Source organism: Schistosoma haematobium, chromosome 3 (assembly GCF_000699445.3).
Source record: "Schistosoma haematobium chromosome 3, whole genome shotgun sequence".
Taxonomy (NCBI): Eukaryota; Metazoa; Platyhelminthes; class Trematoda; order Strigeidida; family Schistosomatidae; genus Schistosoma; species Schistosoma haematobium.
The window spans coordinates 16,478,908-16,498,027 of record NC_067198.1 but is presented as its reverse complement, the minus strand read 5'-3'; the positions used below and the strand labels follow the sequence as shown (position 1 = coordinate 16,498,027).

Genomic DNA, 19,120 nt, shown 5'->3' with positions numbered 1-19,120 from the left:
CTATTTGACTGGGCTCAAGGTCACGACGTGGTTCGGTGTGTGGCCACTAACCTTTGACTGTATGCCTGGAAAGATTGCTAAATTCCTTACAGATAGATATCTGATCCAATCTTGTTATGAATAGTGTTATGGGTTCTCAGGCATCAAACCCCTTTTTATTAACTATTGCTTTTGTTGTTTCGCATGTTAGTTTGTGTTACAGTAACCCTTGACCTTATAGCATAGGCTGTACCGTTTGAGGAATTTCGTACTTTTGATATAATTTATTCTCTTACTCAAATTCGAACGACTTAGACTGAACACAGAATTCGTGTTTTGATATGATTCAATGCGAGTCACTCAAAATTGCTCTGTACGATACACAGAAGAACCTAGTCTTGCCTAATCGAATAAATTTCAGTTCGTTAGTTCTTCATTCAAACGAGTATTGGCACTGCAGTCGTAATACCTTTGATTAGGACGGTGAAAAATCAAACTAATCAGAAGTAGCCAAATAAAAAGGTTAATTGTTTGCCATCGCAAATCACTCGAACATCAGGTCCATTTCATTAGCCGAGAAATCGATTTGTCTTCTGAGTGGTAGATTTATATATATATATATATATATATATATATATACGTATATATATTTCGTTCGGTAGCCGAATGTACTTCCTCGTCCACTCTTGTGTTCTTGCTCAAGTTGTCAGTTAGGTGTTTAGTACTCAGCACAAAATGTACTAATATCAGATTTCGATCACCATCCGCAATAACAAACGCAGCTGAGGGCAACATCGGAATCGACTATCTAAAATCAGATTACTTAGATTTTAATTTCTTTTACTGCGAACTTCCTATCGCACAGTCGATCAGCACAGTTCACACAACCGAGATGCGATCCTCCATAAATAACAACCACTATGATACTTTGCTGATATTCGATGGCCAGCCCGAAACGACTCGCTCTGGAAGAAATTGGAAATTCCAAATACACTTGAAAATCTACATCACGTAATATCCATTAAAAGTAAAGCGAAGAAAGGCCGAACATCAAATTCACAAGTCAAAAGTGTGAGCTTATAAAAAGGCACACTCCTACATGAGAAGAGAATAGTAAGATAGACAAACTAAAGTGCGACCATGACGAAGGTCCGCATTATCAAGAGCGACAATCATAAGATATCATATTAATGAAGATGATCAATGAAAAAGGAAATAATGATTTTAACTATGTGAAATATGTTCGCCTCACCATCTATTCTTTTGTCTTACGACCAACTAAAAAAGTATTTTCCTGAATGTATGAAGAGTCTATAAACACTAATAAACGCTGTAAGTTCTTGAATTCGATAACGAATTGTAATTACTCCGGTTCAGTTATATCGTACGTCTATTCGAAACAGCTACGATATAATCTACTGAAAGGGATGTGTTGCTTATCTTGGACCTCATATCCAATTGTTTCATTATGAAATCAAGCCAAATATTTTATTCAAAATAAACAGACACAAAGTTACATTATATTTTGGTGCGCTTTCGCAGCAAATACCTGGTTGTAACAAAGTCTACGACCTATACATTTTCAATCACTCAAAGTTGTCTAATAAACTCTGGATTTATAAATAGTACAGTATTTTCGGTTGTCGATCTTATTAATTCCCAACCTCCCGAGCGTGCGTCGTTTTTCACTTGCACTGTTGCTGGCTCATCTGCTGGTGTCATGCGCCGCACATAAGTTATTTTACAAGCCTCTCTATTGCGTTTCCAGTGTTCCACAGTCAACTGGTTGGTTTTCAACTTCTTACTGCGTTAAAATCAAAAGTGTGTTTATGTGTGCACCTTATTTAAAAATAAGTCAGCTCATAAACATGCTTATACATGTGTATATTTTCTTCATAAAAAAATTAAAGACAGACCATTTTCGTGTAAAATTTCTTGCTGTCACCTGGTATATAAACGTGTAAATACCGGGTTTCTTACACACGTTTTGCTTGCTGAAGTAAGTGTGAGCGCATTTCGACATGAACTTATATTTTCATTCCTTACTTTCCTCGGAAAAGACGAAAAAACGAAAACAAATACGACGATTGGAACTTTTCATCGTAGACTTTTTTCGGTTTCGTTAGGTACCGAGACATCACCAGTAAACTTAATAGGTCTGGCGTACCTGTTGAAATCGCGCGGTAGAGCCTTCACTACTGCGAGTAATTGTGCACGTGAATCGGTCACACAATGCTTGTGGAAGTCAGCTTCTGCGTAGCAGAAACAGGCTTCGATGTTGTCAGGCCAAAGTGGCATTAGCTGGAATGAGGGTTTTGATCTTAAAGAATCTAAGAGTTTGTTAGTTCATGATGAACACAAAGTATAGAAGTGAAAGAGAAAAATACGCCCTAAAAATGTGAAAAGATATCACAATATCTGAAAATTAAAGTAAAAATATGATCTATAAAGTTCCGAAAAGAAACAGATTCACAGTTTACTGACTATTGTACCAGATCACATCAAGCTTACCATCAAAGATGCTATAAGTATTCGGAGTTTGACAACACTTTAACCAGTAACACCTTCTATAAATGAAACGTGCCAACCTAGTGAAATTAGAACACAGAAGCGAAGAGGATTGAAGATTTATTTGATAAAATATCGATAAATCAAGAAGTGACTAATGTAAACTGGCTAGCAGTTGTAGATGTGAGGCATGGCATACTCACTCGTGGTCTGGTGCGGATGCATGACCAAGAATCTTCAGCTCGGTGAGTCCATTTAAACCAGTGCAGTCAGTATCATTTGTTGAAGACTTGCAAAGCTATTGATTTTGGGGATTTATTAACCCACACATATTTAACTCTCCTTAACATATCGGCTGCCTTACAAACATTTCTTCCAACTCATTAATTCCTGTTATCCATTTTGACTAGGTCCGGGATCCTCGATTACAAAGGCATTACAGATAACAGAGTTGTCAAGCATTCATTCTTGCTACACAACCTATATCCATTACAGTTGATATTTGAGCGTTCTGAAGTCAAATTTTATATAAATAGTAAAATGTTTGCACAGTACGACTTAATCGACAGAAATGCTTCATCTAAAGGCAAGTACTTTATGAATATAGAAAATAAAGCCCAGAATTATCGATACTTCGGCTTCGTAAATCCCGTTTAAAGTCGAAATCTCTTAGCACGACTAAATTCTACATAATAAACAGAACCATTGTTGACCACCTTGATATTATTTGCGAACAATTCAGCCAGCATTTCTCTCGATGCTTCAAAACTGGAACTGAAAACTCTATCAATACTTTTCCAATGCTGATATCCAAACACCTATCCAAAATTGATCTCATATCCTCCGACATCAAACAGACCATAGCTGCTCTGAAAAAGCCTTATGATAGTGGACCTGATGGGATTCTTTCATCAGTTGTGAAATATGGAAGTAGAGAATTTCCACTATTTTGTTTGAAACTTCTATACCTATCTATGGGATATGGGACCTATCCATCTGTACGGAAAACATCTCTTATCACCCCTAGATTCAAAACGGATCACGTAGTGATATTGCTAACTATAGACTCATTAATTTGACATTCGCCCTATCAAGAGCCATGGAAAAAATCATCCACAAACAGCTGTTAACATTTTTACTTTCGACTAGTCTGATTAGCCCATCGTAACACGGGTTTACGACTAAGCGCTCATGCTTCACATCGCACTCGGAATTTTTGAATCAGATTACCCGGAGAAGAGATGTTGGTCAGTCAGTGATAACTCTGTACTTCAATTTTAGTAAGGCTTTCGACAGTGTCTTAGACAAACTCCTTCTTCTAAAGCTCTCTTCATTTGGCATACAGAATCCCCTTTAATCTTGGCTCAAATCTTTTTTTAGAAGAACGTAGCAAAATCGTTCGCTTTGGATCTTGCTACTCTAAACCTGTGAGTGTAATCAGTGGGGTTATACAAGGAAGTGTGATTGGTCCATTACTCTATCTCCTTTTTATCAATGATCTGTGCTCCCTCTGTCAGTATGTTAAAAATTTCCTTCTTGCCAGTGACCCAAAAGTGATTTATTACTTCTTTAAACTCGAATTGAATTATACAGAACCTGATTTATTATTATCCTATTATTATTATTCTCTTTTTCAATCATGACAAATATAATGCTAACATTATTGAAGTGTAGTGTGGCGTCGAGTAGCGGTTGACTAAGATCTTTACTACAGGAAGACTACGCGCCAATTAATCGATAAGATCCCCCGTGGGCCAAATATTATTAGGCAGTTGATGGCTGTAGTCGAGGTATATCTGTTGGTGATCTCGTGGTATCGAAAGGATACCTAGACCGTGGTAGGTTGCAAGTGGGTTTACTGAGCGCAACCGAATTTGTGCAAGGTCACAATCAAAGGAAGAATGAATGTTTTTAGTGCAGTTAAACAAACAAGTACAGTAAAACAATCACTGGTACAACTGGTTATAACAATAATTGTTTCCATTATACCAACCGTTTTCTCTTGATAAAAGTAGATTACTACAAGAGCCATCCCGCTAGAAAGGGTTTACACATTCGATACATAACGGTTTCGTTCACAAGACTGATCTGCAAACGTGTGATTGTGTGACGAAGGGGTTGGCGGAACAGGAAGCGATCGTTGATTCTCGAGTTGCCACCGAATGTTTTTTACGTAGAACAGTACCAGGAGAAACGTGTCGTATTTGTTGCTCGAGTTAGCATACCACGCCAGAGTGTTTTGTATCCAGGATCCGAAGATTGCGTTCGTAGGAATGCGGACCAGAAAACGCTGCAGACGTAAGACGGAACCTCATTGAGCGAATAAACCAGAAGCGACAATAACAATCGATTGCGAGACTAAACATATGCCAGACAGATTCGAAGTCAGAATATTGACTGAGTGCGTTGACAAGAGCGTCGGTGATTAGGCCAGCTTTCGTCAAGGTCGACTGAAGTCGACGGTACCAAACGGGCGATGGTCGGAGACATGGGCTCAGAATAGAAACGAAAATCAAAGAAAAAGAGAAAAGGTGAAGCATGCATGTGGTATATGAATTGAGTCCTATACAGTATCCTTTGTTGATTGTGCGGTTAGTCCCGAAAGCGTACGGGTAAGCGTATTCGGCGACTGGAACGCGAGACGCTAGTCTCGTTTGTACTTCGTGAGCCTGCAATCTCATCCGAAGTCAAGGGCGGCGTGGTCTGCTTATCTGGACGTGAGACTGTCGTCTCGTCCGTAGATGGTGCAGATTGATTTATATGAACGATCTTCCACAACAGGTATCGTTCGACGTATTACTTTCTGCTGATTAAGCGAAACTTAGGGGAGCGATACGCAACCAAGAGGATATACTGGCACTTCAGGAGGATTTGACTCGACTTCAAAGTTGGGCAGATGAAAACGGATTTACTTTCAACATTTCAAAATGTAAACAACTCCATCTGACACATGTTGCAGACTACAATTACAACTTGAGAAACTCCTCCCTAGAAGTATCTCAAGTCGAAGAAGATTTACGAGTCCTGACACCCTATGATTTGAGGCCTTACGCTAACTGTGACAAAAATGTCTTTCGAGCAAACCTTGCACTGGTAGTGTAGTGAAGGAGAACACGGGTGAGGACAGCCGAATTGTATTTAGCACAAAATTACAGTTACTTGGTAAAATAGAAAAACCATATGGCAAATCGTTAATTTGCAAAATATCAATGCATCATAACAACCTGGACTGTTCCTGTTGCAAACACCAAACCATTGCCTCACATTTCATTGTTCATGAGATTTCTTACAAATTGCATTGTGTTGACGCTCTTCCTTTCTTGATCTTCACCCATCTTCTGCTGCTAGACATTGCATTTTTAACTCGCGTCATATACTACTTACATCGATATAAGTAGCATGCACCGCAGTAGCATTGAAGCGCATTTTTGGTCAGTTTGACGGAAGAACTTTCCGTATTATCTTCATCAGTTTTATTCGTCCGCATTTAGAGTACGGAAACATAGCACTTCCTCTCTTACTCCAAAATGATAAGGACACTCTAGAACGTATCCAACAACGAGCCACGAAATCAGTTCGGGGACTCAAATTCAAGCCTTATGAACAACGCCTCCAATCACTCAACCTTTACCCATTAGAGTATAGGCGTCTTAGAGATGACCCTCTAATGGCTTGCAGTATCCTTAACACTTGACATTCCCTTAAACATCTACTTAAGTTTAGCTCCAACACAAACCTTAGGGGTACCACGCAGTAACTGGAAACACAACATAGCAGAATGGAGTGTAGACACAGCTTCTATCCCTTAAGAATTTTCAAATTCTGGAATTCTCTGCCGACTGAGCTAGTCCAAGTAACTCCCCAGGAGTCCTTTAAGAAGCCACTTGACCTGTTCTTAAGGACTAGGGATAACATCTTATTATGATTTACCATTTTCCTTTATCCATCTATTATCCTTAATATACCTAGGTTCCTGCCTGGAGGTATTGGTGATCCACTGCTACTAGACATGGAAGCCCGTTAAGCGAAAGCTTCTCCTATTCCGTCCACAACCATTTGAACCATTTGAATATTGTAGAGGGAGGTTTGATCTCTGAAGGCTAGTCATACTGCATATACCCGTAAAGAACTGGGTAGGCTTTTGCTACGTTATGTTTTAGTGTTAGGACCAAAATCATAATATCGCTCACAAATACTTAACGTATAAACAGATCGAGAAGAGATTTGAACATTCCGATCTTTCTTCATTAACACATCTTAAAATTCGTTTCGTCATTTGCTCCTAATTTTAAACCTGTAAACTTCATATTTGAGACTCGGTCATTCTGGTTGAATCTCTTGTATTATTCTGTACAACTCAGTAATCTCGCCGAAAATATCTTGATCAATGCCTTAAACGTTTTTCAGTCTTCAGTGATAAGGATAGTAGGTTGGTGGACTTGTATTAATCCTGACACATTGCTTTCCAGTGAAGGTTCAGCTTCTCCTTGAAAATATTCACTGATGGGGCTGATACCACTTGTTCGGGTAAGGCGTTCCAATCATTGACTACTCGATGAGGAAAACGGGACCCCACTTTAAGTTTATTAGATCGTGATTTATGGACTTTCTTGCTATGACCTCGGAGATTATTAGTGCTGGAGGGAGCAAAAAGATAAGACATATTAACACCCAAATCATAATTAAAGATACGAGATGCCAGTATAAGGTCACCTCGTGTCCTACGATACGACAAGGGGAAAAGGTTTAGGCGTTTTAAACGCTCATCGTAAGGGAGTTAGTCAGTCAGTAACAACGTAGAACTTCGTACGTACGTACATCAGTTCGAGTCTAGAAAGACCCTTCACTAATTTCGTTCCCACACGCCGGACACGCTCAAGGGAGTTAGTATCCTTTACCAGACATGGGCTAGCTGCTTGGATACAGTACTCTAAATGTGGTCTTACATATATGGGATATAAAATTCGGAACATTTCCTCGTCAAAAGATTTGAACGCTCGGCGAAGTGACCATAACGCACGAAAACCTTTGATAGCGGCTGCTTTGCAATGCGTGGTTGTTTTTAAATCATGACTTATTACTACTAAGTCTTTATGTTCTTGAGCACATGAAAGAGGTTTACCCTCAATAGTATAACGGTAACTATTACCGTGACCGATGTGCATTGGCACTCTTCCTAGCATTGATTTCTAAGCCCCACTCTCGAGCCCATCTAACTAAATCGTCTAAGTCAGCTTAAAGCTCCAGATGATCAGCCGCACTTTTTATTGTTCTCCAGATTTTTACATCATCCGCAAACAATAATGTCGACGACCTAAGCAACAGCGGTAACTCATTGACGTAGAGAAGGGAGAGCAGAGGGCCTAAGATGGTGCCTTGGGGTACACCATTTTTGACCGACTTCCAATCGGATAGCGTTCCGTTGACCCTCACTCTCTGTCTGCGGTCACATAAGAAGTTTCTTATCCACTCATGTACAGTACTTATTATTCCGAAGCTCGTGAGCTTCTGCATAAGACCTACGTGGGAAACCTTGTCAAATGCTTTGCTAAAATCTATGAATATCACATCGGCAGATGGACCGTTATATAGGGCTGTTGTCCAATCCTCTCTCGCAATAAGCAAGTCTTTCAAAAAATAACCAAAAGACCAAGAACCTTGGGCAATTAATACTTCACAGTTACCTCTCTTTGGTTTTATTATAGTTCACAATCGATTTTTCATGCATACCTAGCATCGGCTTCTGATTTGATTTATTCTTAATACGCACGTGTAAACCATGTTGAGTGGGGATTATATTGCAGTTGAAATAAGGTTTGTCCCTGAATGTATTCAGAAATAATGGTAAAGTAAATGAATCAACATTCCAGGTTGGGATTTTTGAGTGGTCATAAAGTGAATCAGTAAACGCTTTTTTGCACAAGAACGCTCAAAATTGTTGGTTGAAGTTCCGATCCCATTGTCTGGAGATATTTGTAGAAAAAATAACAGTTGGCCCTGGGGACGCCACTTATAATCTCTAGTGGTTCTTCCTAAGTTAAGAGCGACGGGCTACCCCCATTCTAAGTATTTTCTGATGCTATATTTTACCAAGAAAGTTTTGAAAATACCAAACTAGTTGCCTTTAGAATGATATTCGAGCCCTCGGTATTAACTGTTCACACGTTCCTAATCTCATAATATCAAACTCGAAACTTCTTATATCTAGTATGAGTAAGCGGTTATCTCATTTTTTCTGGCGTTTAAAACGTTACTCACTTTCCTTCGTTAACCATGAACTAAAGAGAAATATAATTACCTTAAAAGTGCTCTTGAATTTACATCATAGATCCTGTTAGAGAATAAAACTGGCTAGATGCCCCTGTATGGCTAACTAAACAGAGACTAATGTGCCCTGATGTAAGGAAGCAGTTAAGACTGCAAATGAGGATTTATTAACCCTACAAAATCAATTTACAGCAGATAAAAAGCCATATCAAAATACACTGACGTGTATATACATAACTTATCTGGTAAAGTCAAGTTTTAATGCGTTGTCGTAAGCAGTAGTTAATATGAATTAATCAGCAACTCAATACACGTATACAGTCCGTGACATCAATAGACTTAACTGCACTAACAATGTGATAAGTACTGAGTTGCATACTTGTTTCTTCCTGACCCAAAGTTTATGATTTATATGACTTATCCACTGAAGCTTGGACACTACATGCTTTGAGAATCTGACTACCCAAAGAAATTACCAGTCACGGGTCTGCCTGTTTAAGTAAATGGCCCAGTTTAACGAGTACTGTTTCCTTTGATTATTTATTTAAGGCCATTTAAGACCTACTGGTATGTATGTTTCGTGTGTTTCTGAGCATTAATGAATAATTAATGTTTGTGCTCTTCAGTTCACGAGGTTGAGAGCTAGCATTATCATCAATTCTTGTAGTTCCGGTTGAACAGTTAAGTAACATGTCCATTTTTCTTACTGTTTTGCTAAAATGTAAATCGATTCAAACTCTCAGACTTGATGTCTGCTCTCAGATTTGGGTGTTTTAACCACGAATTCTAAACTTTTAAATAGACTCCAAATGTTTATTTCTGATGGAGAATACTTATGTATAGTATTTATGGTCATGTAGTAACCTGAAACTCACATATGTTTTGTAGAATGATCGTGTAAAAATGCCCTAGAGTGCTATCAATTTAAATTTTTAACTAACCTGCCGAAATATCTACAGTTCAAAATGTATTTCACGCATATTAGGTACTACATAACACTTCGGGACAGTTCTGGAACTGTACTTAGTTTAACTAATGGTAATGAGATAATTGAGTGCATGATCATCCCACTTCTCTGTGAATTTGCATCTGATTTATGCACTGACGACCAACAGAAAATAGTTCCAACTACTTAAAGCCTATTTTTATTAACATTCTTTTGAGATATTCACCTTTACCAATAAAATAGCACTTGTTAGTACCAGTCTTTACAATGACAAAAATCGATAAATACTACTATGAGTTAAAACTATAAACAATAGCTTAAAGGCCATCTCAATAATTCTGTATACAAAGACTGACATTTCCATATTAGACTGTTGTTTGCATCAGATAACGTCCTATGCGAAGTTACTTGCCACCTGTAAACAATCCTGGGCTCACTCAAGCTACAACTACGGTGCTTAGGTCTGACCATTTACTTGAGTTTGGGTAGCCGAACAATGTTACTAGCCTTTGTTGCTAGAAGTTTGACTCGAAGTTGATTAGATAAATATTTTTTAAAGTCAGTTTTATCAACTTACTACAACTAAATTCCAGCAAATCTGTCAATATAAAATTTAGGAAGTTATGTGGCTCAGTTGGTTACTAAAACACGGTACGGACATTCAAACTTAGTGTATGATGGGTAACATACTCCCTGATCTATTATTTTCATAAGAATAGAAAGAACTCTCATTAAATGTATTGTTCTAACCAACATCACAAGTTTGTTTCACATCTCGAAGGTTATTTATTTTTAATTATTTGAACACATAGATATTGGTACAAAGGGGCAACAAACACATATACGCTATACAAATCTCATTTGATATGTGTGAGGGCTGTAATACTGCCCGGGTGTCCAGACCGAAGCAGGTGGTTTTCTTAGGGGGCCACACCCGGAGCCTTCGACCTGAAGGTCTGATCCACAAGGCAGTGGAGCAACGTAAGGAGATGCAGTCCCATGGTAGCAGGTGACCAACGATTGGTTCATACGCCATTTGTTCCCTCAGGATACTGGAGCCCATGTGCACCATTGGTTTGGAATCAGGGTTTTCCAACTCCCCTAGGTGAACTCTCCGGGTCCACCAACCCAGTTAAAGCGCCGGACATTCTCTTTTTGTCCTCTCAATTTCGTAAACACCCCCACTACGAGAAGGCAGTGAGTAGGACTTCCCTGATAGAGGCTACATACGCGCGGCCATGTGAGAGCATTTCGAGAGGGAAAACGGACTCTCCCTACCCTCGTCCGTACTAGGGCATTTGGGGGCCATCTCGAAGGTTGTTTTACAGTAATTGATCACCGAGTAATAAAGTCCTATTTGTCAAGTCGTTAGTGTTGACTAGGTTCTATCGATCAAGTTGCAATATGATCAACGGTAATCCACATCAAAGTGGATTATGTTTGGTGTCTCGTGGTTTCATATTATCGACAGGAGCTCCTGGATGTTGCTAACAAGTTCCGACTAGTACAAAACACAAGTCCAAGGTTTCCTACCAATAACCATCAACTACTTACCTCTAATAATATTAGTGATCCAAAGTTCATAATCTTCCAGTCGAATATTAATGTGAGAAATGTAGCTGATCTGTAATAAAGTTTTGATGTAGGCAAAGAGAAACTACGATATGCATAACACATATAGACTTTCTGTACAACTCTAAGTGTACGTATTTCCGAGCTCTCCATTTTCGAAATGAATAAATATTCATAGTTATACATATCATCATACCACTTGGTTCAACTGTTCATTACAACTTTCATAGTCCTCATTTTTTTGATGTTTGACTTGAGAAGATCACGTAACTATCACCATTTTTAGCATTAAGTTTTATAAATACTAATTGTTAATTCGTATCTCCCCTTGGTTTGAGGTTAAAGACTCAACTCTCAACGAATGTACTATCTCAAAGCCTACAAAGACTGGGTGAGACTCATATGTATACAGTTTCTCTGTGAGCATATTTCTTCCAATGAACAACTTGTGATACAAAGAGACTACATTGTTCCCAGTGCTTTACACTACAGTTTCCTTTTATATGTTAGTGTTTGTGAGGTAGTTAACTCATTCTGCTGAGCCATCTTATCACATTTGACAATTCTAGTCTATCTATTTCTGGTTAGGAATCTGGATACTGTGTCTTGATTTCCTATATATGCAACTACAAGTTGAACATATACGTCTATTTGGTTACCGATGAGTGGCCCTCTAAGAAAACCACCTGCTTCGGTTTGGGCACCTGGGCAGCATTCCAACCATCACACAGATCGAATGATTTGTGTGGTGCATATATATTCGTTGCTTCCTTGTACCAATGTTTGTGTTTAAATAAATAATAAATCCTGTTTATAACAAACTTCACTTTATTTCATCCCTATTCAAGTGTTTCATATCTGAATTAACCTTGTTTATATTTTTAATTAATCCAGTAAACGCAACTGTTGGGGGTTGGTAATGCCTGTTGTTCGTGACGGTAAGACAAGACTTCTACGCTACCCTGCCTTACTGTCACAATGCATTCTTGAATCTTCAGTGTATGCGAAATGTGTTTTGTCATTAAAAGATGTTAAGCACAATTCTTGCGAAAAAGAATTTCAAATATTAAAACGTTGTGTTCAAAGCCGTGCACGAGAAGCCGGCATAAGACTTTGATTTTTGTTGTTACTGTCTAAGATGTCGGGAAGCGAGAAATCAAAAGCCAATTTGACTTCTCATGTCAGTTTGTTCCCAGCACCACCTTGGCAACTGATAAATAAACTCTTCAGTACCGAGACCCCTCCACGCCCACCTACCCCTCCTGGTTCAACTGCTTACAGAATGTTCGGAAATTTTTACAATTCTGAAGATCCCATCCTCCGATCTCTGGAATCACAAGGTGTTCGTCGAGTTTATCCACAGGTTAGTTCACCAACAGATCTAACTATTTTAGTCCTAAAAAAAAGTTGAAAATGTAGTAATACTACGAATCGTGGTCCTGAAGATATATTTCTATTAAATTAGAAGGGTTAGATGGAGGTCACTAAGTATTATTAGATCAAAATGCTTCTTAATTACGGAGACCAGTTAAAGAACAAAAGTTAAAATTAATAGGTATCCATGCCAATGTTGGACTTAATAGTTCTAAAGAAGTTGAACTCTGGGTAAAAAGTTAGTGATATATTTTTGTCATATCCCAATGAGTAGAAATTGTATTTCTGACGTTTCGTGACTTAATATACGTCACTTCTTCTGAGCAAATAAATAACAGATAAAATCAACACAAGTTTAAATAACACAGAGGAAACATTGCAGAATATTTTTAGTACAATCAAAATATTAATGAGTCTGAACATGTCAATATTAAGTTGTTTTTGCTTAAGATGAATTTATATGACATGTCACTATTAATTTGTGTCAGGTGGGTATAGAAAATGTATACATTTCTAATACGAAGTAGTAGAATTGAAACTGAATGTGTGCAGATTGTGAGGTAAATAAATAGCGTCAAATCTGGTTGTTGGATGAATAGTAAGGTCTTCTTTCCTATTAAGGGCAGAGGGATTTGGCATTATTCGAAACGCTTCGGCTACTCCCCTTTCTTTATAGTTGGGAAAACCTTTCTGAAATATTTTGATATTTTTAATATCAATTTGGTGGTCATTGGAAATAGCATATACTGCTATTGCTGATCTAGCTTAACTTGTAGATTTTCCAATTCTATAAGATTATTAGGCCTATGTGTGTAACTTACGTGTTTCTTGGCATGCGTCGAGATCTCATGGGAAGAGTCCAATGTAAAACGCATCAAAATAGACACAACCTAGTCTGCAGACAATTTCTATGTAGATGTAAACGGGATCTTATCTTTTATTTGTCTTATAGAAAGCTTTAATTTTGTAAGTTTCCAAGATCCGTTGTAATTCGTATATCGTACCTTGGCGGTAAGATAAAACCACAGTACCGATTCAACATTTACCACTAAAATTTTTATTTATAGAAGGATAGTTTTGTTCGAACATGTTTTTATAATATTGTTAGGAAAGTTAATAAATCGTAGGATGTTTATTATATATCCTCTCTTAGCCTGTTTTCTGAAGTAATAATCTTGGTTACTCTTCTGAAAAGATTCTGGTTTAGGGAAATTTTCGCACTGAATCGATGTGCAGAGTTAAAATCAATATACCAATTTAAATGTGTCGGCTTTCGGTATACGGCTAGAATTCCTTTTAACTAAACAGTCTAAGAATGGTAGTTCATTATGTTCATCTTTCCTTTCGAAAGTGAATATGATGTGTTCTGAGAACGTGTTCATCTGTATGAAGAAACTTCTAGGGAGAGTTTTTTTAATAATGAAGAATTTGTCGTCTGCATATCTGAGACAGATGCGTTGTCTAATGGTACTGACAAAAATAAGTGACTCAATATGGGGCATTATTAAACTATCAACAATCAGAGTTACTGAAGATCCCATGGTTACTCCATTCATTTGTCAATATAAAGTCCCTCTAAAAGTGAATAGTGCTAAGTTCAAGCATAGTTTGAAGGATTTCATGACTGAACCAATGCTTAATAGGCATTTGGTAGATAGAGTATGATCATTCTTTAGTAAACCATTAACGAAGCCTAGACATTTATCAATTGGAATGCTAGTTTATAAAGATGCATCATAGTTTGGGATTGTTTAGTTCTTGTTGATGGATAATTCCGAGGTCTTTGATTTGAATTCATATTACTCCTTTATGACATTAATTAGGTTGTATTAAGGTGGCTTCAGTATATTGCTTAAATAACAAGATAAAGCACATATGGGAGCATTTGTGAAATCCATCATGGGTCTTAAAGGAATATCAAGCTTGTGAGTTTCCAGTAGTCCATAGGAACGCTCTCACATGGTCACACGTATGTAGCCTCTATCAGGGAAGTCCTACTCACTGCCTTCTCGTAGTGGGGGTGTTTACGAAATTGAGAGGACAAAAAGAGAATGTCCGGCGCTTTAACTGGGTTGGTGGACACGGAGAGTTCACCTAGGGGAGTTGGAAAACCCTGATTCCAAACCAATGGTGCACATGGGCTCCAGTATCCTGAGGGAACAAATGGCGTATGAACCAATCGTTGGTCACCTGCTACCATGGGACTGCATCTCCTTACGTTGCTCCACTGCCTTGTGGATCAGACCTTCAGGTCGAAGGCTCCGGGTGTGGCCCCCTAAGAAAACCACCTGCTTCGGTCTGGACACCCGGGCAGTATTACAGCCCTCACACATATCAAATGAGATTTGTATAGCGTATATGTGTTTGTTGCCCCTTTGTACCAATATCTATGTGTTCAAACAAATAAAAAATAAACTATAATTAATAATTCTTTAAAAATAACTTAAAATGTAATTACCTATTATACTTTCATGTAGTTTAACTTCTTTTGTTGTGCAGAACTTTTTTCTGAATAAATATTTAATGACATATTCTTATGTTGAATTTCAAACCATCAAATGTAGATTTTATGTAAGATTAAAAATCCTTTTTAACTTGAATTATACATACTAGTGTACTTGTTGCTTCTGAAGTCTAAAATCCTCATACTACAAATAGTATTACCCCTTACCAGTACAGATAGTACAGAAAATAACAAGCTTTTTTGTTGTGACACGAAATACTAAAAGATGTTAATAATCGCACCAATCAGCAGAACTCCGGAAATAGATTAAGGTGGTCTATGTACTGTGTGACAATACCTTCATTCCTAGGACTGTCAGAAGTACTAGGCATTTTAATCCAAGCATTTCGTATCTCTGAAGTAAATCACTTTTCAATTTCGTTGTTTAGTTCTGTATAACTCTAGAGTCAAACTATTCACTGTTTTAAATTGACTTAATGAAAGGTTTTTTGAAATTAGACTCTTCCTATATACTGTCAAGAATGACAATTAATGTGTCTCACGATTATATCATATTAAAAAAACAATACAACAAAATAAGCTTTTTTGTTTTTCATTATTGTGCATTTTAATTGACGGGGGGAAGGGATCGAAATTTAAACCTAATATGTAATTTATTCTGTATTCGAAGGTAAATTTTCAATATATAAGGGTATTATTTAACCAGGCTGAGTGTTTATATAAAAGTGAAGTGAGAAGAAACCAAAAACAATCTAGTGTTCTTGTGGCTTAGCGATAAAGGCGTTCGACTTCCAACCTCTAAGTTTCAGATTTAAACGCCGCTCCACCTACTCCGGTTTGTATCATTACCCTTCATACTTAGATTGTGTCTTATACCCATCTACTTGGTTTATAAGTCAATTTATTTTTATCTGTCATAACCTCTTTAACTATTTATAGGGTTCGATATATTTCCTTAGTTGAGTACTTATTATTGATACTTCACTCTCAGGATCATATTTTAGCGTTCCAATTGTTTCAATAAAAACACTTTCATATTTCTTTGTTTTCATTTACTATCAGACGTATAATCGTAAGCGGGAGTTAAGAAAAATTAATTTTTCAGTATTGGCTAACTATTTGGATTTGTTGGACATCATCACTCGTGATCCTAGTTCATGTAAACGAGCAGAAAAGCTTGATCATTTGGCCATTCTATTCATCAATATGCATCATCTTGTTAATGAGTACCGACAACACCAAGCCAGAGATTTACTTCGAGAAATTCTTAAATATCAGGTTATTAATTATTTCAATCATTTATTTTATTTCATAGTTGCATAAAGAGTTTATGAAAAACATTTCACATCCATGCATGTTGCAACACTACACTCTGAATAAACAAAACTACTTCCATAATTCATAATAATTTACTTGCGCTAAATATAGTCTAGTTAATAAGTATAGTAATTAAGAAATCATACTATAAAGACAAGTCCTTAAGTAAATTAACTCCGGCTTGAAAGATAGTCTTTCAAATTTTATGTTATTAGGTCAGAGTAAAATGTAATAACTAAATGGTTTATTATTTCCGACGCATGAGTTTGAATTATTTCAGTATTGTATGAACTCAAAACTCAACGACAGGTTACTGGATCTTTATTGTGAGGGAAGTTTGTACTATATTTATGGTACCGCTGTACTCGTGAAAAAGTTTGGTTTCAAATTGTTTGTCGTATAATTGTCGTCACTGGACTGTCAGCATTATACTTGTGTAACAGTTAGTTATCTAAGTCACTCAGATCTAAAGTTTATTTAGTAAATAGTTAATTATTAGATCACTTATGTTAACTTCATTCTAATTACTTAGGATTCATTTTGATCTAATGGGCAACAATTAAACCTAGTAGTCAGGCCCTAGTATCATTTCTACGTGCGTAATCTATAAAATATCCAACAGTCGCTTATTTTACATACAATCGTATTATTTTATTGTCGAGAAACTACTTTACTTACTCGGTGTGTTATCTTTTGATATTAGCTCATTCGGGACCATTTTTCAATAAATCGTTGTGGACAGCTGTATTTCGACCACATTACATCATGCCATTTAGTTTCCTACTCATCATTTTAGCAACCAATATACAGCAAAATTCTTGATCATCCTTCATAACGCACTAAGGTTGCATCCTTCTACTTTAAATACTTGTTTCTCAACTAGTCGGTCATAGTTTAAGAACACGAGACACATATCGCAGTTCGTATGGTCGGGTAATATCACTAGCCGTTACATAATAATATGACTTGGCTTAGCATACATACCTTTACAATATATCTGAGTTATATTTAGTTTCTTCACTTGAAGTTTAATGACTAATTAAATTTAGTCATCCTCAGGCAGTTATTCGTCTTATAAAATACTTTCCAGTTAGTTGTCATCAAAGTATGTTATGGCACAAATACACATCGGCTAAAGTTGTCACAATACCTATCACACGAATAAAAGAGAAAATTAGCACATGAAACGATTTTAATTTGTGAAAGATTGATCAAATCGTTCTGATCCGAATATTATTTAGCATAAACCCAATCATTTTTTACTAGTCAATCATCGAAATCCAACTTAGACTTATCTCGACTAGCAACTCGAAATGAATATACACAGATACAATGTTTCATAATACTTATACAGGGATTTCATCTACTTTCAGGTTAACATAGGAGCAGAAACTGTCGAAAAGGCTGAACAGTATTTAACACGAGCAGACGAACAACTCAGGATAGCAGCTAATGATCTTGTTGTCCCTGGTACACCAGTTTCAACTTCTAATAGTTTTAATCTCATGGACAATCTACGGAATGGTCTGAATGATCTAGGCCCCGAGTTGGCTCCCTTATTACATACGGTACTTGATGAGACACTAGTATCTAATCCTGTTGGTCGGTATTTGCAACCTAAGCAAGGATCTATATCCCTTCCAAATCAATCATTGGAATACTGTTCTGTCAATGTGAACAATCCTGATGATTATCGAATACCTGATCACATTGATATGGCTCTTTGGGATTTTCTATTTCAAACTAAAGATGATCCTGAAATGGATGTTAGCTAGTGTGCATTTATTTCATTGTATTCTCAGAATCAGTATAAATAAATTATTTTCGCGTGTATTGGAAGTATGCCTTTCATTTTCTGAAAATTATATTTCAATCATATAATGATCTGTTATCATCATATATATTTTTGGGTCTTTTTCGCTGTAGTATTCAGATTACAATACCTAGTTATTTCTAAGTTTATTACAGGGCTGTCGTAGCCGATGACTATCAGTACTTTTCTATGTTATATGGTTTATGTTTAATGCATTAGGAGGTATTTAGCTAAAATATTGTAAGTTCTCTTGATAACAATGCAGTTTCATATTAACGTTGCAAAGCAATTTGTATTATTTTTGATTAGAATTCTTTTAAATGTAGGAACATCTTCAGTTTGATGGTTCTATAGTTTTCAACTGATCATTGCAACGAGATCATCTTGTTCACGATGACGTATGTCCCTTTAATTGACTAGTCTTTAACTGATTGATTGAGGTTATAGGCATATATTGACTAAAACTATGATGATCTTACTCTGATAAAAAAACCACTTCCGATCTTTCTCTAAATCAGTAAAAACAGTTGGACTATGCAGTTGTAAATTGACGTTTTTATTTTCTAAGAAAAAATTTGAACTACAAAATAATTTGGTATATATCATAATCTATAGAATAAGATTGGGACGTGTAAATCATTAGGTTTTCCATTCTAAAAAACCAATCTATTAATTAATCCTGTTAACCATCGTTAGAGCATTGGCCGCCCACCAGCATTCTCCATCCAACGCTGTTCTGGGCAATCCTTTACGGTTACTATTCATCCTTTCCATACCTGCTTCCAATTCTCGGAGCAGTGTGTTCTTTGGCCTCCCTCTTTTCATTATCCCTTCAGGATTCCATGTTAGTGCTTGCCTCGTTATGCAGTCTGATGATTCC

At 36.9% G+C, this 19,120-nt stretch overlaps 1 protein-coding gene across 2 annotated transcripts; it reads left to right on the top strand.

Annotated features, from left to right (window-relative positions):
• Positions 1-6,551: 6,551 nt before the first annotated feature.
• On the top strand, positions 6,552-18,308 carry MED7_1 (Mediator of RNA polymerase II transcription subunit 7). 2 transcript variants are annotated; one of them, XM_051213149.1, is made up of 6 exons: positions 6,552-6,620; positions 6,654-6,916; positions 6,957-7,014; positions 12,167-12,635; positions 16,173-16,388; positions 17,801-18,308. In XM_051213149.1, exons 4-6 carry the CDS (start codon positions 12,411-12,413, stop codon positions 18,200-18,202), a joined length of 843 nt encoding a protein of 280 aa, XP_051069096.1. In that variant the 5' UTR covers positions 6,552-6,620; positions 6,654-6,916; positions 6,957-7,014; positions 12,167-12,410; the 3' UTR covers positions 18,203-18,308. The 2 variants fall into 2 exon arrangements, with proteins under 2 accessions (XP_051069096.1, XP_051069097.1); XM_051213150.1 differs by lacking the exons at positions 6,654-6,916; positions 6,957-7,014; positions 12,167-12,635.
• Positions 18,309-19,120: the final 812 nt, after the last annotated feature.